The sequence below is a fragment of the Xiphias gladius genome, chromosome 24 (assembly GCF_016859285.1).
Source record: "Xiphias gladius isolate SHS-SW01 ecotype Sanya breed wild chromosome 24, ASM1685928v1, whole genome shotgun sequence".
NCBI lineage: Eukaryota > Metazoa > Chordata > Actinopteri > Istiophoriformes > Xiphiidae > Xiphias > Xiphias gladius.
Window position 1 is genome coordinate 20,636,026 of NC_053423.1, and position 21,783 is coordinate 20,657,808.

General features: G+C 41.4%; 1 protein-coding gene across 4 annotated transcripts in view; it reads left to right on the plus strand.

Moving 5' to 3' along the window:
- Positions 1-17,213, plus strand: part of nfatc1 (nuclear factor of activated T cells 1) — a 40,922-nt gene extending 23,709 nt beyond the window's left edge. For 3 of the 4 annotated variants that reach the window (XM_040122484.1, XM_040122486.1, XM_040122487.1), the window contains exons 8-11: positions 2,785-2,917; positions 5,730-6,356; positions 11,791-11,906; positions 15,314-15,413. In XM_040122484.1, the coding sequence (XP_039978418.1) occupies positions 2,785-2,917; positions 5,730-6,356; positions 11,791-11,891 (861 nt within the window). In that variant the 3' untranslated portion in view covers positions 11,892-11,906; positions 15,314-15,413. Of the gene's footprint in view, positions 1-2,784; positions 2,918-5,729; positions 6,357-11,790; positions 11,907-15,313 lie in introns of all 4 variants that reach the window. The other variant, XM_040122485.1, reaches the window with a different exon arrangement.
- The last annotated feature ends 4,570 nt before the right edge of the window (positions 17,214-21,783 follow it).

Here is a 21,783-nt window from a genome sequence, read left to right on the forward strand (position 1 = left end):
ATCTAATTTGTATAATCCCTATAAAATCCAAATTGTAGGAACAACAGTTTTACGGGAAATTTGCTGGATATTATTACCTTTGGGCAGAGCCAGGCTAGATGTTTCCCCCCCGGTGCCAGCCTTTGTGCTAAGCTAAGCGAACTAGCTGTTGGCGGTAGCTTCATATTTACTGTGCAGACATGACAGTGGTGTCGTGGCTTCTCGGCTAACTCCCCAGCGAGAAAGCAAACAAGTACATTTCCCCAGAAGACATTCATTTAAACCACAAAATTAATATGAACATTGGATGTGCACACGGGCAAAACAAGGAACACGCTCACAGAAATGTGACTGGAATATGACTGTAGGTTTTTTTCTCAGCCTGGGGTGTAAGCCCTCAGGGGGGATACAGCAGTGTTGTGTTTGAAACGTGGGGAAAAGGTTTTCAAAAGTTCAACCTTCAACCTGTGGGAGTTTGAGCTTGGCAGATTGTCCTGTCTTGGCCTGGGACAGCTGAGAGAGAGAGAGAGAGAGAGAGAGAGAGAGAGAGGAGAGAGATGTAGCACTGGGAGTCTGGGAGATAGACGAGGGGATTAGAGGGTGTCTATATGTGAGGCACTGCACCTGCTCCCAGTGTCTTCCCATTGCAAAAACACACACTTTCTCTCTCTCTCTCTCTCTCTCTATCTCTCTCGCACACACACTCATTCGGTGACTGCTGGGACACATCTGCCGGCTTTGAATAGACAAAGGGCCTCTCTCCCTCCCTCCCTCCCTCCCTCCCTCCCCTGCTCAGCCCAGTCTGCTGGATTGGTCCCATTTTAAACACTGACGCTGCCTTGGCCAGGTTTAACCTCTGCTGTTGCACCACAAAGCAGACCTACACCGAAAATTCGGAATACCTCACCGCCTCCGTCACCTGCGCGGACTCACCTCCCCCAAGAGCGAGTCAGATTCGGGACAAGGGGGATGATTTAGGATTAGTTTTCGGAATTATTTACAATTAGATACATCGGAGTGTTTACATAAACTTAAATAAATGGCCTTGGAGCACTCACTTGAGGAGTCCAAAAGTGCTCCCTCATGCTCAGTTTGTCACATTTTTCTTCCTCCCTCCAAGTGTCAAGGATGACTTTTGCCAGGTAAAAACATCTCGGCGCTAGTTTTTGGTTATCTTCCTGCTTTTTACACAAATTGAAGGTCCACTCGGTGCTCTGTGAGTTCAGATGATTTCACAATACAATTAGGTGTGAACATAAAACTTTCAAAAGCAAATGGATGGTTCAGTCGTGCATGGTTTTGGATTCAAAATTAATCTTTTTTTTTTTCACGAGTGCGTATATATTGACACGTTGGAGGGCTGCCGGGCAAGTGAAGGGCTGCAAATATTTCCTGTTCAACCTGGACAAAATTACAGTTTACACAGTGCAAATGGTGAACTGTTTCCAGAGTTTTTATCAGCAAATTCTCTGAAGGATAGACGGATCTCAGTGAATAAGAGAAGTCGAAAAAGCCTCATCTGGCTCCACTTGACTTTACGACTGTAGTGATTTAATAAAACGCGTGTCAGCTTTCACCTGTACGTGTCAGGGGCAGCTGTCCTCAGAGGCACAGTTTTGTAGACAGATGACTTCCTCCCTGGCTACCGAGCAGCACCTCCAACTCACTCAGACATATATATTCACACACGTGTGCACAGAAACACGCACATGTGGGGATGATGTGTTCACAAGCTGAACCCGGGAACGTGGTCGCTCCTGGCCTTCGTTCTCGGCTCAGACAGCAGGAGGCTCTGCTGGGGAAATAAACTATCTGAACACTCATGAGTTCATTTTGGTCACATTGACCGAGTTATTAGCTGTTCAAACAACCGGGGTTCTCTATAAGCTTCCTCCATGGTCTCTTTGTGGCTCTCTCGATTGGGATTACAACCAGATTTTCAGATTTTATCCACCGCCCCTCTACACACACAACTTCACAATATGGATTTCAAGAAAAGTACGATCCAGATCTCAAATGCCCTTTGCTGACCCGTCTCTCCCGACCATCCCCGCCAAACAAAGACAGAAACAATTCAAAATGCTAATAATGAGTATTAATATTTCAGAATTTATGCCACATGAGTTCATTGCAGCACATTTTAACCTGATGTGAAAACTGGAAAAAGAAATGACAACAAACAGTTTCAGCAAAAGAACAATAAATACACCATAAAATACTTTTTCCATCTTAAACCAAAAAAATCTCTGGGGTGAATATGTATTCAATATTCATATCTGGCAAAAACAGGTCTGCGCACCTTGCCGGTCCTATAATGCCCCAATTTATGAATTCATTCATCTATGACATTCCTGTTGTCCTCAAGTAGCTCAGTTTCTCCTTTCTCTTCTCCTTTTTTACACATGGAGTGGTATCTTTCTGTATGAAAAGGCTTTTTATTAGATAGTGACCGAAACAAATATTGTTGTGTATAATCACCTTTTTGTCCTTGCTATTTGCCACAGTACAAAACCCCTTTTTCATACTTAAGATAAGGTAAAATAACATATTGATTCCCTGGGGGCAAGATAATTATATGAAAACGATAAAAACAGAGAAAAGGAAGAACCAAATAATGTTAAATTAATGCTAAATAGAGAGAAGAGTAGACAAAAGTATACAGTCAGTAGAAAAACAAAATGCACCATAAATCTAATAAGAAAGCTCTATTCACTACAATAACCTAGGCATTGTCTCTTTGTCTGTACAAATAAGAATAAATTACTTGATTACTTCAGTCAAGTTGTTAAACTGGTTGCTTTGCAGAATTCGCTCCTCGTTGAAATCCCTCCATATCGGAACCAGAGACTCTCCACCCCTGTCCACGTGAACTTCTACGTCTGCAACGGCAAGAGGAAAAGAAGCCAGTACCAGCGTTTCACCTATGTCCCCGCCAGTGGTAAAGCTCTCTGCTACTGTTTTTTCCTTAGTGGGCGAGCATGTAATAGTGAAGGGCTTTACATCAGACATACAAGTCATTAAGACAAGATATGAAAGAAACAGAAGGCAGTGTAAAAAGACACAAAGGTCGGAGAAGTGGGAAGGGCGTCGGTTTGATCCCTAGACCTCATCCTGGGCAAGGCACCTGACCCTCGGCCGATCCAGTGGAGCGGCTCTAGGGGCAGGACAGGACCGAAAAGAGAGCCTGGCTCGTAGAGAAGTCTGTGACAATAACGATTTTAAAAAGGCTGGATTAATTTGCACTTTGATGGGAAACAGAGCTGTTGACGGGGGGGGTTCAACATTTCTCCTAAAGAGAGGATACTGTGGAGATCAGGGTGTCTTTGGGTGAACGTGGCAGCCATGTCCTTTTGAAGAATGGAGCTGTTGCTCTTCACGGCTTCTTTTCAACTTCTTGATGAAATTGCATCAAACTGAACAAATCATTTTCAACAAATATAAAAAAATATATATATACATGTACAATATCTAACATTATTAATTCAGGATCTGAATAACGCTAGAAATAGTCTTTAGATATGATGTGTCAAAGGGGCAGGCCGTAGATCCCGGATAGTGCCAATGTCATGTTAACGACCAAAACAAACAAGTGCTAGAGTTTTGGTGCAGGGCTGACATTTGGTGAAGCCTAATGTGTCCAATTTGTGGCTCGTCCTTGCTCATTCTGCCGTTCTTTTACTTCCCTGTCATCACTTTCATATCCCAGACTTATTAGAAAGACTTGAGCCAGGATTTTACATCTGAAGATGAGAACAAACCGTTTGTATTGCCCCTTGTCTGGTGGTTTTGCTTAGGAGGAACAAAGCCACGCTATTATTCCTCCGTTGTAAAAAAAAAAAAAAAAAGAAATCCATAAAATCTGTTATTTTCCATACCTGTAGCTGCATGAATGCTGCAGTGACTGGACGCACATGGGTGGGGAAAGGGGCATGGGAAAAGCATGTTATTTGAATAGAGAACCTATTGCCAAACTAAATATAAACACTGACCCACGAACTGAAATGTTAAAACCACTGCTAATTGCGCTCTGGGCTTGGAGCGAAAATCCAGTGGGTGGTTCAAAGCTGTGATTCAAGTGAACTGGCCCAGCCCTGTACGTGGGCGACGGAGTGCCCCACTGTGAAAGTGGAGCATTGTCCTCGGGATGCAGAGAGTGTAAGGGAGGGGGACAGTCTGGGGGACAGCTCGTCTGGTCAGTGTCTCCTAAAGGGTGAGCACTACTAAGGCCACAGTCCATCTGGGCGAACTTCATGCTCTGCCAGGCTTCAAAAAAAGGAAAAATGGAGAAAAAAAGTTTTTAAAACCGGCGGGCAGATTGCTCTGACAGCAAAGGTGGAAAAAATGATCAAATGCTCAGTTTTTCAATAATGAGATGTAAATTAATTTCAGTTTTTCCTACTTTTTCATAATCACATCACGTTAACTTTTTGCAGCCGCAGCAGCAGCAGCAGCAGCAGCAGCAGGTGTGACAGCAGCTCGTACAAAAACAACAGATTTATTTTGGGACATACAGTATACCCGGCTGATTTTCACACTCCGGAAACCCGGGGGCAGGCTCTCTTTTGTGGCAAGACAAACATTTGCACGTCTTCTGCTCCTTTCTGTGCCTGTGCATCTGCCTATCCTCCACAGGCAGACAGACACACTTCCTCCAAACAGGCCCAAAATAGGGGTGCATGTGCTATTTCAGTCCTGTGGCTGGTGTAACCATCTCATCGCAGTTCCTCTTTTACAGCTGTTGACAGGGGAGGCTTCAGAAAGGCGTGACGCGCCCTAGTTTCACTCTTTTTAGTCTAATTAGTCCCTTATTTAGCCCGGTACACCCTGTAAGATTGAAAATATCTTTTTCAGGAGACATCCCTAAGCAAGCAGAGTCATGAAAAACAAAAAGGTTCGGATAAACAACTAACTGTGTGCATCAGTAAAATACAAGAATAAAAACTGCAGAAAGAAGAATAGAGTGTGAGTAATTTACTACTTCAGCTTTGATTTCAAACACATGCTTCATATTATAATCTAAAACAGCTTCACCAGAGCTAAGGGTCAGAGCCGCGCTGTCGTTTGCTTGTAACTGGACGGTAACACTTGTTATATAAGGCTGATATCGTGTCACAAGCTGCAACAGATTGACAGCCCACATCTTAAAGTTCAGTGTCCAACATGTTTTGTGCTGGAATCTGGACGAGCGGCCAAGATCACAGCGACTGAGAACAAGTCCTGCCTCATCTGAACTCAGCATTGGTCCTCACTTGTACAATAACCACAGTCCACAAACACCCTGAAGCCACCATTTTGTCTTTTTCAGCTAAATTTTGGGTTAAAAAGCAGCTTTCGTGTCCAGTTAAACTTTTTTTCTCTTTGTTTCAATGAGCGAGCAGTAATTTACTTTAAATTACTGAACCCTGCTGAGTATGAGGCTGCTGTTGCAGCAACATATTTCATATCACACTTTTAGTGGATATTAGCACCGGACCAGGATCCAAAGAAAATAGGCCTTTTATTATAGAAGCTGCTAGATGTTTCTCGTGTTGATGAGTCATCCCTTTTTTCCTTCTTTTTTTCTAGTTTTGTGAATATTTTCAGCAGGGTGGGAGAGCTCAGGCCGAGACACAGAGACTCATTGATGAGAGTATTTGTTTGGCAGCGGGTTTCCTAGCCACAAACCAACTCCCTCTCTCACACTTGCAGGAAGGTTGGAATATGTGTTTACTTATTTAGCCTTTCCTCCTTCTGTTTTCCCTCCTCTTCAGTTCCAACAATAAAGATGGAGCCACATGACGACTACGATGCCCCACTGGTGTGCACCCAGCATAGTTCCACCCTGTCCTTGCACACGAAGCCATACTTCCCCCCACAGGTCATGACCCCGATGATGACCTCTGACCTCAGGCCGTGTGTTGTTGGCGGGGCGTACCCTGTCAGCCCGCAGAGACTGACAGCCAAGCCTTCCTCACTGCCCTCCTCTTCCTCCCCAAGCACCAGCCCCAAACTTCACGACCTGTCGCCGTCGCCCTTCTCCAAGTGCCTCCCTGCCGGCCCAGCGGTCCCACACCAGGGCCCCCAGTCCCCGATCCCTCACGTCTCCATCATTCAAGAGACTCCCGGGCGCTACCAGCTGCCCAGCCTCTACCCGGCCAGCAGCTCCTCCTCGTCCCCGACCTCGCAGCCCTCCACCCCGACTGACGCTCCCTTCTCTCCGGCCCACTGCATGACACCAGCCCAGCCGGCCAGCGGCAGCACCAGCCCAGGAGCCCAGCAGCACCCCAAAGTGCCAGAAAGAGGGCGGTCCTCCCTGCAGGAGGACGGCAGCCCCCCGACGCTGGCTGTCAGCATCAAACAAGAACCACAGGAGCTGGACCAGATGTACCTCGATGATGGTGAGTGAAAAAAGTTTATACAAAATTATACTCTAATCCAGTGCATGGAAAAAAATTATAAAGTGAACAACCCCCTACTTAACTGAACAAAAAGGTTTTTATTGTGCTCCAGCATAAAATGGCCATATTACTGTATGTCTGCAGGTGCTGGTAGCATTTTTGATCAATATCATATGACTCGCCGATCGCTTTGCCAGGAGCTGAAACGTTTGGCCCCCAAAACTCAGTTTGCAGCTTTTTGTTTTGGGGCAAATCTCCTCACCCCTGATCATTTAAAGGAACAGTTCAACATTTCGAGAAAAATGCCTTTTTATATTTCTACTGCTCCTGTGTCCGTGTGGTAAATATGCTTACTTGTGTTTGTTGTGAAAATGTGACGTTACTGTTTGTGTCGGTCACACAGTCATGGGCCAGTGCAGGGGAAGTAGATTGCTGTGCGAGTAATAATTTGCCAAAATGTTTATCACTGCTGTTGCAATTCCTACTTTATTGGAATAGAGGCTGTCAAAAGTCCTGTGTTTTTAATATCTCTTCACAAATTATCTCACTTTTGGGGTGCTTCTTTCCTTTGCTGTCGGCTTTCTTCGCTGTCCAACTTCTGAGGTAATTAGATCAAAGAAGCCTAGTGGTCTAGTATTTGACAAATTTGGCGTTAAATCCTGAATGAGACAAGGCTGCCCAAAGCTCCCTGATAACATAAATGCATTTTTTTGTGAGGTCCTTTATTTATCTCAGAGAGAGCAGGAGTTTAGGAGCGCAAACTTTATGATCTCATTGCTCTGGCCCTCTCGTCTCACCACTGAGGTTCAGGGGCTGTGCGCTCTGCACTGCGTTGATTTGAAATAAATTGGATAAATGATCTTCCTTGGGGCAAGAAAAAACATTGCCTGGCTGTGCGTAAGTCTGTGGGAGGAAAGGAGTGCGGCAAATGAAGAAACACTAACCAGCAGCCATCAGTGGACAGAGCAGCGGCGCTTTGATCCGTCACTAGAGCCCCTGCTGAATCGTTTGGCCGAGTTTCCCGATGATGGCGAATGAGACGCTATTGTTGGGCTGAAGACCGCAGGACTCAGACTGCTCCCATGCCACTTCCTCTGAGCAGTCTGGGTAAATATATTAACACTTGTTAGCCCTGTCTGCAGGGACATTTGGCCAGGTAGAGCTAGAGATTTGATTTGTAGTTATGTTGTAACTGGTGGCACCACTGTTCACATCTCTTGAGGGATTTTCTAGGTACAAACGAGGTGTATTTAAGTTAAAAAAAACAACCAAAAAACAAACAAAACATGGTTTTAAAGTACGCCTCGATAGCCATGATGGATATTTCTGAGGTGCTGGGCCCCAATTACTCTTGTTTTCGCTGGCAAATTGAAGGAGATTTTACTAAACATTCCAAACTTAATGCAGCGTCTCACTTCATTAAAACCTTTGGCAGAGTTTAATAGGATTTTCTTGCTTTATGGCCTCGCTCAGGTGTGGTGTTACTGTAATTTCTTGTCAAGTATGCTCGTTAAAACTCAGACGATGATACCTGAGACTTTTAAGGGGCTAAGACACTGAGTGTCACCGAAAATAGTCATTGAAAAAAAGGGTTGTGTGGGTGTGTGTTTCAGGCTGTTCAGTATATAATCATCTGTACTTTGTTTTCACAAGTCAAGCATTAATCATTAGCCATTTTCTTAGTTAATGTAGCGCAGTTTGATTTAATTTCAGAACACTTTGACACAAATCATTTAAGTGAATAATTTAAACACACAGATGTTTAACCACTCCTGTCAAGTAATCAAAGTCCAAACTTTGCTGTTTTCCTATTGTCGGTGATCAGAGCTGATATCTTTTCTCTGTTTGTTCAGCCCTCTCAAATTCATCAGGATCCCCCTCTGTTAAGCATTTTTTCACACCGTCCCCTGAGAGGTTGCAAACATGTCCGCTCATGGAAAGTCTGAATCATATTCCCTGGCCTCGAGCCCGAGCTATAGGCTGCAGGGTGCACAGTCTAAAACCCCTCTGTTGCTGAGGCCGAGCGAGATGGAGGCCGGCCATGCCGCCATAAAACTTGCTGACTGGAGAAGTTTGCCTGCTCCCATTTGGCTCACAGAGAGTCTGGAAGGGGTGGCCAAAGCCATATGTTATACCGCACGGTAGTGTGCCGAAGACTTCTGTCAGTGGTGAGGTAACATGAGCGAAACGTGCACGTTGAAGTCAGATCTGAGCCAGACGGAATTATAATATGCTCTTTTTATGGTGTGTTGTGGCCTTGTTAGATGTCAGAGCATTACAATTGATGACCTGAGACTTTAGATGATCATAGGCAAAGTATTTTTGAGTAGTACCCAACTGAATCTGTCTGATTTTAAACAATAAAACTCACTTGCTTCCTCTAATTATTTGAAGCCACAGCTTGCAAAAAGAAGCGGTATAAAATATACAGCGTTTTCACACTGACTTTACATTAGCTGTTACATTCATGGTTTGAATGAATTATCAGCTTCTTCTTTGTTTTTTTTAATTACTGCTTAAAATACCTTTGGAGGAAATATTTCACGGGTTTATCACATATTCATCAATATCCACATCTGTTATGTATTACTTGTTGCCAGTTACAGATATTGATTCATTGCTAAATACAATGAGGGGCCAGAAAAGAAAAAAAAAAACAAAAAAAACCCAGCATGATTTAATGCAGCGGCACTGCAATAAAAAGTAACCTTACTTAAAAAGTTCAGTTTTTGTAGAGACTACTTTACTTTTACTTTACTACTTTAATTGGTTGTGTTAAATCTATTATTGGTGTTTTGAGACGATACTTTGTGGTGGTCTTTCATTGGACTAAGTTATAGTAAAAGGTGTTTCTAATATTTTGTTCACCTCATTTAAATATATTGAGGAGCATGACTATTAGACACACATTACAGTATAATACAATCCAATGCAGCAGCGGCACAACTAAGAGTCTACGGCAAAACTAGCAGCTCTGTGAGGTATAACTTTGACCGTTTTCACCATCTTAGTTAAGGGTGTCAGCATGCTAACATTTGCTAATTAGCTCTAAACACAGTGTACAACTGAGGCTGATGGGAATGTCCTTAGTTTTGCAGTTGTTTGGTCATGAACCAAAGCGCCGGACAAAATGAATCTTGACCTGATGATGGCGCACGATGAAAAGTCACAGGATCACCAAAGTCAGTAGGATTCGTCCTCTGGGGAACATGAATGTCTGTACCAAACTTCATGGCGATCCGTTCAGCGTGTGTAGATAGATTTTAGTCTGGACCGAAGCGATGGGCTGAATTTCATAAAGGTCATATACATCATCGGATTGCTGTTTTGCGTTGCATTACAGCAGAGGTTTCCATTGTTACGGTTGCTCAGTGCGTGAAAGAACATTGACGATGTGGTAATATTTTGCTGAAGTCTTCTCCCTTTTTATTATTCTTTTTTTCAAGGCAAAAAAAAGTTTGATTCTTTCCAAAATGCTATTGTCCAATCATTTTATTTTTAAATAATACCTGGGTTAAAAAAAAAAAAAAAAAAACTGGCGAAAGCTGTGGTGAACTACAGAACGGCTCTGTGGGACTGACTTGCTGTAACCCAGTAGGAGCCTCGTAACGTGGGCCAAGAACATCTCGTGGCTTGTGGCCTGGACTTGACGTGGCAGTAAACGGGGGGGATTTGTGGTGTTTTCTGCCCCCCCAGCCTTTTTCTCTCATTGTCTCCGTTCTAGTCTCTCTTCTGATTTATTCACCGCGTTCGGGGAGGCCGTTGAATATCTCGCCGCCTGATCAGTTCCTCTTTAGTATTGTGTTATTACAGGCTGGATCGTGTTGACGTGTTTCAGCCCTTAATGAGGCAAACAGTGGTGTCCTGCTAATTGTTTGGGAGTTCCTCATTTGTCCGGGGTTTCCTGGTCGGAGTGCTGGGCTGTATCAGTCAGCTCCAGCTGCTGTGGACCTCCCATGGGACAGGAAACCAGTTCCTGGATTACTTCATATCAAACGCCACTTTCCTGCTCTTAAATAACTGTAAAGTTAGACACAGAATAACAATGCTGCTCTCTGACAGTGCAGTGCCTTAAATTAATAACAATGGTCTCAGGATAATTAAAAGTGTATTTTGTCACTATATTACATGCAGGAATGAAGTATCTAAGATACCATAGACCAATACTTTTACTTAAAAGACTACAACTAATCTATGTATGGTATACTGCATATAACTATAATATACTGTCTTCCATTTAGCCTGTATTGTGTCATGAACATGGAAACAGGAGATGAGAAAACAATCTAAACACAAGGTCCATTTAGTAGCTGTTCTTGAGCTTTCAGTCCTTTCAGAAGGTCTTCATCAGCAGATAGAGTTTGCCCAGTTGTCGTGGAATGATTAATGTTCAAATTTCCATTTTTTTTTTTCTTTCCTGAGCACTTTAAGGACTCCTTATCTGTGTTGGCTTAAAAGCCGAGGTTCAAAGTTCAGTCTTGACCTTGAAAGAAGCAATTAAGTAAACATCCTCTCTACAAGGTCCATTTAGCAGCTGTTCTGGAGGTTTTGATCATATCACAGTCGTATCAAGGATGAACTTTGAAGGTTTAAAGCCAACATGGACGAGAAGTCCTCAAAGAAAAATTTGAAATTTAAACACCTACAATTCGATGACAACTGGACAAACTCCATCTGCTGATGAAGATAATCTGACATGAGTGAAAGCTCTACATGGACCTCGCAGTAAGAAAATTCTAATTTTGTTTTCTCAAAATCAAATCAAAGGCACAAATACACAACATTTTTCTTAATTAAAAAAGAAAAGCCCCCCCTCACTGTGTTTGCTGATGTTGACTTTGATGTTTCAACCATCTCTGTCATTCAGTGTCTCTCTTGAGCAAATCAATGTGGCCAAAGAGCCACATGACACAGATGTCACACTGGTGCTGGGCCTGTTTTTAGAACTTTGTTGTAAACACACTTAGAGATCAATAGATTGACTCTTTCTTCTTTTTTTTTTTTTTCAATTAGATCCTCCACATCAAATGTGACGGCACACTGAAAAGTGGGCCATGGGAACAGACACACAAACAGTAAATGTTGTGGCCTCAGTTGGAGAAAAAACAAAGTTTTACTGCCTTTGTTTTATATCAGAGTAAATTTCTGAATCCCACTGTCTTTTTAACATTTCATTACTATGTGAAAGCTGTTCCACCGCATATGGTGCACGATGTGGCGTGAGGAAAAATATTTGAATGCCATAATTCATCCGTGATCTTGATAGATGCCAGACAGGTGATGACATGATGGGGAGGTCCGAGGGATGTCTTGATGGCCTAAATTTACAGCCGGCGTCCTGGCTCAAAGTACGCGTTAAGAAGTCCGTGTAATAAAAAGGTAAAATAAAAAGGTAAAAGGTTTGAACTTAAAGAATATATCCTTCCACCTCCAGATGCGCAGAAGGTCAAAGCCAGATCAAACAGAGGAGCAGAGGTCAGTCAGTTCAATCTGGGCCGGGAAGAGCACACATGGCAGCGGAACAACAGGCTGTAGCAGGGTGGAGATGAGGTTTGAGTGTTTATTTCTTCAGGTTCAAGTATGTCTTCTGGTAATATTGGTCATGTTCTCACATTCACATGGCTGGTGGCAGTATGCTGTCCTGATGCGGTACGCTAGAACGCATCTTGCCTTACTATATACACAGAAAAATGGATCATCCTAATCTTACTGTTAACACGACGGAGCAGCTGCTGATCCTGATGAAACCGAAGCTCAGATCTGGGGAGTACAGGTTTCATTCAGGAAGGAGATTTTATGGTCTCCGCTGCAAGATGGCAAGGCTGCTACACAAGGACTCTTTACACTCTAGTGTATATAAATATCTACGAAATGAGTTTACCCATTTATCCACTCAAGGCCAAAACCAGTGGCTTGGCATTTCTTAGCCCATTAGTTATAAAACACAAAAACAAAACCACAAGTTTTTAGGTTCATTTTTCTTCCTTCCAGGCAGCCTCTCTGTCAGTACACTAACAGTATCAATTTGCAGAGACAAGAAACTTGTGTGAGATTGTTTGTTCTTCACAATAGTCAACTTGTTGCCTTTATTTATTCACTAAAATTGCATTATTGTTGTGTGATAAAGCAGCTGTGAGCAGAGACCATTTTGAAAATGCTCCATGGTGGTGCACTAAAGATCCAAGACCTGGGAGTCAGTTGCTGAAAAACAAAGATGTAATAATGATTATTTTCTAGATTTATTTCCTCGATTAATTCTTTGGCCTATCAAATGTCATAAAGTGGAGAAAAATGCCAATCACAATTTCCCAGAGCTCATGGAGAAGTCTCCAAATGTCTTTATTTTGTTCAGCCGACAGTCCAAAACCCAAAGACATTCAATTTACAATGACACAAAACAGTTAAAGGCAGAAATATTAAATCTTCAAAACAGTCCCTGCTCACATCTGCAGTGTCATACAACTTTGACACACAAAAAAAAGTTTCAAGTGTCTGCAAGTTGATTTTGATACAGAAGTGAAAGAATGGGAACGGAAGGTTGCCTCAAATGTATGAAATCAACATAAAAAATGATGGTATGTCGTGGAAAATGTTTGTCAGTAAAGTCACTACTGAGTTAGAAGCCTAAAAAAATGTGAGGGTGTCTCTAATTTTCGATCTTTGAACCTTGAAGATGAGTCTGTCCTCATTTTGGCCATCTGCTAAATCAAGGGCGAGTGATTTAGAGCACCTGAATGTAAATGTCACTGCTGCCCTGACGACTATTATCCGCGCTGCCAAGTTCTCCACAAAGACATATTGCTGTGAATCGCACCCTGTTTTCATAGTCACATAATAGGTTCCGTGTGTCCATGTGTTTCTGTGACACACTCATGTTAGATCGCTGCTGTAATGTAGTTAACAACCCTCTCAAGAGATCTCCCCGTTCCTTTATTAAGCGCAGTCAGTCAACAACACAAATGTCGTGTCTAGACAGCAGGAAAGCTCTGTATCGCTGTGTGCTCTGTAGGTGTAAAAAGCTTCAATCAGAATTCAGGGGATTTGTTGTTGCTGTTTGTGTGTGTGTGTGTGTGTGTGTGTGTGTGTGTGTGTGTGTGTGTGTGTGTGTGTGTGTGTGTGTGTGTGTGTGTGTGTGTGTGTGTGTGTGTGTGTGTGTGTGTGTGTGTGTGTGTGTTTGTGCATGAATAGAATTGTTGCGAGGCCTGTACACCCCCTCATCTTTTTCGTGATAGGAAGTAAGTGGTATTTCAGTTAGGAAGCGGCCTTGCCAGTGCTGGGTCACCGCCTGCGATGAAAATAAATGTTTTTAAAAAAAAAATCTTTCCTTTGTGAGTGTGTGTGTGTGTGTGTGTGGGGGGGGGGATCTCAGGTTTCCAGGCTGCTTTTCCAGCGTCCAGTCAGTCAGAGGGAATTCCTCCCTCGGCCCGCTGGCTCAGATTCTGAGGGTCGGCTCCAGGAGTGTTTCCCCCCTCACATTTGTCATCCTTGTGAGAGCCACGAGAGGGGCTTGAACCTGTACCTAGATGCTGATTAGAAAAGCGAGAGGCAGATTAAAGAAGGGAATTGGAGGGGGAGGAATTGTGGAGGCACTCTCCTCAAAGTTATAAATGAGTTCGCAGATAAGAACAGTAAACGCTAATGAAAAATGAACCGTCTCAATCCCACTGAGTGAGGCAAAAAACAAAAATGACTGATTTGTCCTTTTCTCTGTTATCAGTGAATTAATATTTATGTATTTTTCTGGTTTAGCTTTAGTCAGCCTGCGTAGTTGCTCTTGGACCATCCCACCTTTGTCAGCCAAAGCACACAGCTGATTAAAACAGATAAACAAGTGCACCTGGATCCTTTAGAGACAGCAGGAGGTTGCATCATCTCTCTTGATGCAAAAAGGTCTGGGGACCTCAGATATAAAGTGATTCTATTAGCTTGACTCAGAGGAAATAACAGATCCCATGTAGCCCAGAGAATTTTATTCACAGTGGTGGAAAGTGGTACGTATGTGTAACGTGAAAGGTGTCACTCCTAGAGACAAACCCAGCTCTGCAGTTTCCCTCAGCCCTGTGAAGTGTTTTAGTATCTTTCAGCTGATCGATTTTGGTCCACGCTCACCCGCTCTCCTCAGCGTTGTTTCCGCCCGCAGCCGGCAGCTGTTTTACAGGCAAAAAATTAAATCTCCGATAAACCCACTGTACAACACCTGCCCAACTGACAAAAAAATTGAGCATTTAGCAGTAAAGAGCCAGATAAGGTCCTGAAGAGCTAGAGGAGACCGAAAAAGGACTCAAAAGAAGAGCAAATACTCGACCTACATTTGTCTGATGGCTCCGAATGGCTGCTAATGTTGCTCCATGTCTACTGGACGTGTAAAATGAGCAACTGTTTTTCTAACATTTGAACACAGCGTCATATTATGCCAATGTTGGGTTTAAAGCTTATTGCACTCGCCAAAAAGCCCTTGAAAACTGTTTTTAGATGTTATTCATGACTGAATAAGAAACAATCAAAGTTTAAGTTGGGAAGAAAAAACATCTTTAGCTATTATTTATTATGAATTTAACAGTCAAAAACTGGATGGAAACCCTGATGTACTTCAACTTGACTGTGTCCTGGCAACACGAGTTAACAACTCTATCATCACTATCATCAGGTTTTGATTTAAATGCTGATTGCTGAATGAAAATATGTGACATTGCCTTTTCCCGGCCAGCTTCAAACCAGTGAGACGAACAGAGTGGACAACACAAATACAGCAATTTCTAATTTGTTCTAAAGTTGGCAAAAAAGAAAAAAAAAAAAGTGCATTCAAGTCAGATGCTATTGCTTTTAGCAAGAATCTAATAGAGAAAATAGATTTTCACGGCCTTTAAGGAAGTCACATGCTGCGTTGTACTTTACATGCAAGCTCTCAGCATGGTGACTGACACACTGACCGTCCTTTTCTCTCCTTTCCTTTTCAGTCAACGAGATCATCAGGAACGACCTGTCAAGCATCTCCGTCCACAGCCATGCGTAGTTTCCCGTCACCTGCAAAACTGACACAGGAAACAACAAAAACAACAACAACAACAACAACAACCAAAAATGAAAAAAATTTATAAAAGGGAAACGCCAAACAAAATTGACTCAGTGCTTTGCCTGCTTGGACTACAGCGCGCAAGAAGCAGCAGAGGGAAATGCAAGGAGAACAAATGTAAATGTATTGTCCAGATGACCAGGGTCCAATGTGTGCCTTGTTTTTCATATATATTGCCTTTATGCAGAAAGTATCCAAGGAAATAAATCACATGACTGACTTTTTTAAAACATGTAAACTGAGTATGTAGCAACCAAACCTGCCATCCCAAGCCCCCGCAACAAAGTACGCTTTTAGAGGACCAAGAATTGTTTTATATGTCTTTTTTGCTGCAGTTTGTAAATGATTCAGTGCCTATGTCTTACGTAATTTGTATATACAGTGTCTGTACTGCTTCAGTTTGCATATCTGGCCTTACAGAGAGACAATCTAACAGAGAAGTGCCTTCGGCTGGAAATGGAAAGATGTGGCTTGAGTTTGGCTTGAGAAGTTCAACCTCAAAATTTGAAATTAAAGATTTTTTTAAAGCGAGATAATGTAACTTTTGCTGAACAGTGGCTACTGCGGCCACAAGCGACAATTATGGGGTAATGGTAAATGCTAAGAGATATTGTAACACTAGCACAAATGGAGAATAGTCATAAAGTGAGCAAACTGACTAAGCAATGTCCATTATACAGTAATATCTGTTTAAAGTTTGCTAACATTAGCTAACATTAGCCACCATAAGCTACTGGTCATACCAGACCGAATAAGGTTCTAACAGCAAAACGTCTGAGTGTATTGAATTGATGAAGGGTTTGTTTTATTTCTTATGAGTTCAACTTTTCATTTGTAAACAGGAGAAATTTCAAAAGGTTGCATGGTCTTGCTTTAAATCCTGTTTGGTTAGCATGTCTGTATGGAAATTATATAAGACAAGATAAAGTTACTATTAATAAAACTGAATACATTTTCTGTATTCACAACCAACAATGAGCACTTAACCACTAAACCTGTGGTATTAATTGAAGTTTTTTTTTTTTTTTTTCCTGTTATGGAAACAAGTTACTGTCACTTGAAATCAAGCGGCAACGGCAAAGCTTTTCAGTTGATATGTTTCCCAAACCTCGAAAGAAAGTTATGCTTTTATGCAATCTTACAGCACAAAAAACAAACAAACTGTGTAGTCCCAAGACATTGACTCATTTAGTGTCATTTTCGAGATAAAAAATAATGTGGACTGCATACTGACTTGAAAATAACACGAACTCTGGAGTAATCTGTTGGCTACAGTAAAACTAGTTGGACTTTTATCAAAGAAAAGAAAAAATCATCTCAGTTTTGACAAAGCTTGACTTTTATTACTCCCTGGAAGCTATGCAACATGCAGGTAGCATTAGTCTGTCAAAGAATGTATACAATCAGCGGTGTACCTGAGAGGGTCTGTAATCCAAAGAATACTTAACAACGGTGAACAGCAATACAAATATATAAATCTTTAATGTTTGTCTTTGTATTTTTCATATTTATTCTCTCAGCATGTGCTCTGTTTATCCATGTTAATCATACAGCTTCTTCTACATGGTTACCTACATACTGTGGTTTATGTACTAATTTGTTTGCGCTCTCATAAAACTGAATTGGCTTACACACCTGTTCCCAGTTTTATATGTATTTATGAGTCTTAATCCATGTTACTGAAGGGCATGAAAGAAGCCATACTGAAATGTTTACCGAGGAGGTTATTGTTAGTCTGTAACGCTTAGTTCTGCTTTGTGATCTATTTTGTGTACTTGTCAATAAATAAGCCTTCATCTCTTTCCTGTGTATGGTGTCTTTCTCACTGTAGAAATGACATAAAATCAGTCAATACATGCTCTGTGTGGCATCACATTGTAAAGGAGAGAGTGATTGGGATGAGGCCTTTTCGATTAGATTCATATGATTAAAAAAACACACACACACAATGATATGTTGAAGGTCCTGCGCCCTCTCCTGAAATGTACAAATGTCCCGCCTTTACCGGAACTGCACTGCAACTTTATGATAAGCATAGACGTAGACGTACAGATTTTATGTTAAAGGATCATATCAGCGGTTTTGCATGTTGTCTATGTGGAACAGAAGTAAAACTGTATCCAAAAATCTTAAACCTCTTTTGAAAATTTTGTCAGCAACAATGTAATGGTGTACTAGGAGACAAAACTTGCAAAAAACTCCGCCATAGTCCTTTAAAATGAACTCACATTGTCTAAGCCGGAGACATCGTACTGCAGGTATGTGTTTTTTGCCCAGATCAGATTCGCATTTAACCTGCTGAAACTGTGCTGCTCAGAGGATGAAATAATTAAATCAAAGAGTGAAATTCAAACAGAGGTTAGTTGGCGTTTTGTCAAGAGAAAGCTGGCGCCGGAGACGATACAGAAGTTTACTGATGTAGCTGGTACAAGGTGTCGGCAATGTCAACATATTCAGTTAAGTCTTGCTGTTAGGAGTTGTCACCTTGTTAGTCCTTCTGCAGCTTTAATTTTGTAATTAAGTAAACTGATTTCTAATCTGTGGTATTTGCTTTACAACGGGTGTAAAATAGAGCTGTGGGAAAAAAATAAACATCTTGTATACATACTACCCAATGTACTTGATGTTCAAGCTCAACCTTTGTAGTTCAAGGTCTATTTTGCACAGTTAAAATCATGCAAAAATTCAATAAGAAAAATATGTGTAACGAGTAGGGAAAGGCTAGAAACCCAGAGGATTCTAGGCCTCAACTTAAAATAATATAATATCATTCAGAAAGGGTTATGCAGATAAACTGATTCAATAAAAACACGCAAGAAGCCAAAATCTGAACACAGAAATGAAATAATTTGCATTTTATTTCTGTGGAAAAAGATAACTTCAGTGTTTCCAAACATAAGAAACCAGAGAAAACAGGAGGGGGAAAAAAATATACTTTACAATGTTTTTGGAAGCATCAAGCTTTTGCATTCAAGTGCAGGTTTGATTCTGCTGTAGCACTAAAAACTACAGCAGACAACATTCCCACATCCGTTAACCCCACAAAATTCCCCAACACAGATATCAACTTACTCCTTTACTGCATCCACAGAGTTGACCCTTTCATTAAGAAGCTATATCAGTGTTTGATTACAGTTAAAACAAAACAAAAAAAAAACCCTTTCATTTCACAACAGAAGCACTTCATCTACATGGTGCTAACCCCAGAAAGGATCCCACAGCAGAAACTGTCCTGTCATTACTGCTTTTACAAGGCCTTTCTGAATGTGATATTGCTGCTCAAGCCTTCTCCAGTGCAGTGGTTGGATGCAAGATGTTGTGGTGCACACTGACACCCTGTGGTCTGTATAACTCCTGCTGGATTTTTAACATGCAATTAATCCCAGCACTGACAAATGCTGGTTTCTGGAAGTATATATACATATATATACATATATGTATGTATATATATGCATTTTTCGAAACTCAGCTGTTATGAAAATCAGGACGTGTTGGACTCGCGGGTTGTTGGTTTTGCATGGCTGCCTTGCTCCTGTTTTACATCTAATTAGGAAAATCAGGTGTTGTTTTTCCTCAGCCTGTAAATGATTCTGTTGACAACTCTTTGGTAACATCCGAGCAGCGGCTGAACGCACCAGGTAGGCTAAGACTTCAGTTTTAAAGGTTAAATTATATGGTTATATTTACAATGGACAGTTTCATATAAATTAAAAGAGGAGTATGAAACAATATTAAGTAAGTTCAGCGTTTGCTTTTGTGCCCTTACATAAATGATACTTAATTTAAAAAAACAAAACAATACGCTACAAACATCTATGTTATCGATCATCTTAGTCTGTAAATGAGCTCTAAAAATCATAGTGTTTCGAAACGAAGAAATGTACCAATGCAGTGAGCTTAAGCTGACTTTTTTTCCAACCAAAAACAATTTTTAAAAAAAGTTTTCAAGAATCAAATGTCATTTTTCTTCATTTTAGTGCAGTCATCTGCTTTATTCTGTCTCTTCTCAAGATACATGTAGAGATAGATCTTTCTTTAAAGAGTTTAAAGAACTTGAAAAAGGTTGAATTGACATTGCATTGGTGTATTTTTGTTACTTATTAGCATAGAATTGGTCAAATTATATAGAAAATACTGTATTAATAATGCAAAAATGACAGAATTACGAGATCAAACCATTTCAGGCATGTAGGAGTCAGAAAGTGTTTAGGAATTTTACAGTATGTGTTTCTGTATCTATATGAAATCCTCAGCTCCCATAGCTTTTATATTAACAGATAAAACTAAGATCATGTACCTCCATCAGTAGCTTCTCTCTGATGGCTTGTTTCTTGCAGCTCTGAACCACACTCTGGTAAGGTGGAGAAATCAATCAGGACTGTCACACTCAAGTCCAGCAACCAACAGCCCTGTGAGTGCGGACTGGGTCGAGTGGCGTGTCTCTCACTGGCTGACATCATGACTTTTTTCGTGGGACAGCCGGTGGTCTTCAAACTGCTGTGGATCACCTTCACATACACTGAGACTACAGACATCCTGAATGTTAATTTAGCTCTGTTTCACAACTTCCATCACTTTATATCCATCGTGCATTTAATTAACCTCTTTGTGCTGCCGCACAAACAGATGGACGTCCTCAGGTTTTTGTTTGTGTATGCACAAATGGGAGGGCCAACGAGTTTGTCATTTGTCTGCATGCAGATATACGCTGCTGTGATTCACCACACATTTTACCCTCTGCTGAAGAAACACACTTACAGGGAGGTTGGTGCTGCGACAGCGCGGATCCTCCCTGTGCTCGCCGCTTTCGCGGGTACTTTTACTGCAAACACTGTCTCCTTTCTCTCAGGGGAACTGATAGATACTTTCCCATTTATTGTGATGATGTGTGCGGCTGGAATGGCGGTGAAGTGCAGCATCAGTGTGGCGAGGACGCTGAGGAACTGCGGCCCGGGCAGAAACAAGCTGCATCCTGCCAAGAGGAGAGCCTTCCAGACCATCCGTGCTACGTCAAGCATCGCCTTGTTTTTTTACATTCCAGTGGCTTCGCTGGAGAGGTTCAGCGATGCGATTAAAAGCTCGTATGACTGTATAGTGTGCCTGGGTTTATACTCTTGTTGTCTGCTGCAACCGTTGTGCGTCCACTGTTTTACCTCTCCACCAAACGAAAGGTGTTTACCTGCTTGAGGTGGGAAAAGAAAGCCAGATGATTGTTCTCACTACAAGAACAGCAAATCTGACAAAGCTGAACAACATTTTCATCACTTGAACTCCAAGTTGAGCAGATTTACCTGAATGCAGACCTTTAGACTTAGAGAACACATCTGTATTCTTCAATAATTATGGCTGAAAATCAGCACTCATCTAGACTTTGGAGCAAACACTGGACTGCAGATGGAGATTTTAGTAGTGACAGTAATTATTTGATGGAGAAATAATCTCATTGGCTGAGTTATGGCATGTTAATGACTGAAATGTTCATCAGTTTTGAAGGTTTCTGCCTCGAGGGCAGCTCTGCCTCTCCTGCCAATCTGGAGTATAGAAAATATGACGACGAACCTTATGATCATTTGATAACATCATATGAAAATATTATGTAAATTAGGATTACTTCATATTTTAGAGAAGACATGGCATTCAAGAACCTGAACGGCCTGCAGAGAGCCACGTGGGTGTAATGTTTGCATATCCACACACTCTTGGCCATATTCTGTATCGTCAGTGTAACATGTCAAAGTGCAAAAACCAGCAATGACTGACCCACCGCTATAGAGACTTGTGTTGTTTATTGCTCTGCACACTCACATTGGTGTTTTCACTCAGTCTGATTACACCTGTATGGATTTACGTGTGTATTTATCTATTTCTAATTATCTGTAGACAAAAGCGGCCTGTGTTTTATTCTGAAAAACTGTGCTTATTATGTTCATGATTCTTTGAAGTCTGATTGTCCAGCTTGTGTACATTCAGGTCATCGGGTTACAAAGAAAAGAGACGCATTATCTTCCTGGGCTTATATCTTTGTAATGTCCTATAATATCATACAGTAAACAATATGATTAAAAATAACAATAATGATTACAGAATTATTATATTACAAATCATTCATTTCCACACAGTTCATGTAAATAAGCTTTATAAAGACTGTACCAGTCAGAGATGTAACATATGTTTATACTTTCAACACGCTGAGCTTTTAGACATACAAGCAGAAAGGCACACAACACTAACAACATACACAAAATAAAAAAGTTTAACCTATTGACAAATAATAAAGGCAAGTACTCACAGAGTCAAGTAAAGCAAAGTAAGCCTGAAGTAGCAGATATGCTTCTATATTTTTTGAGTAACTTT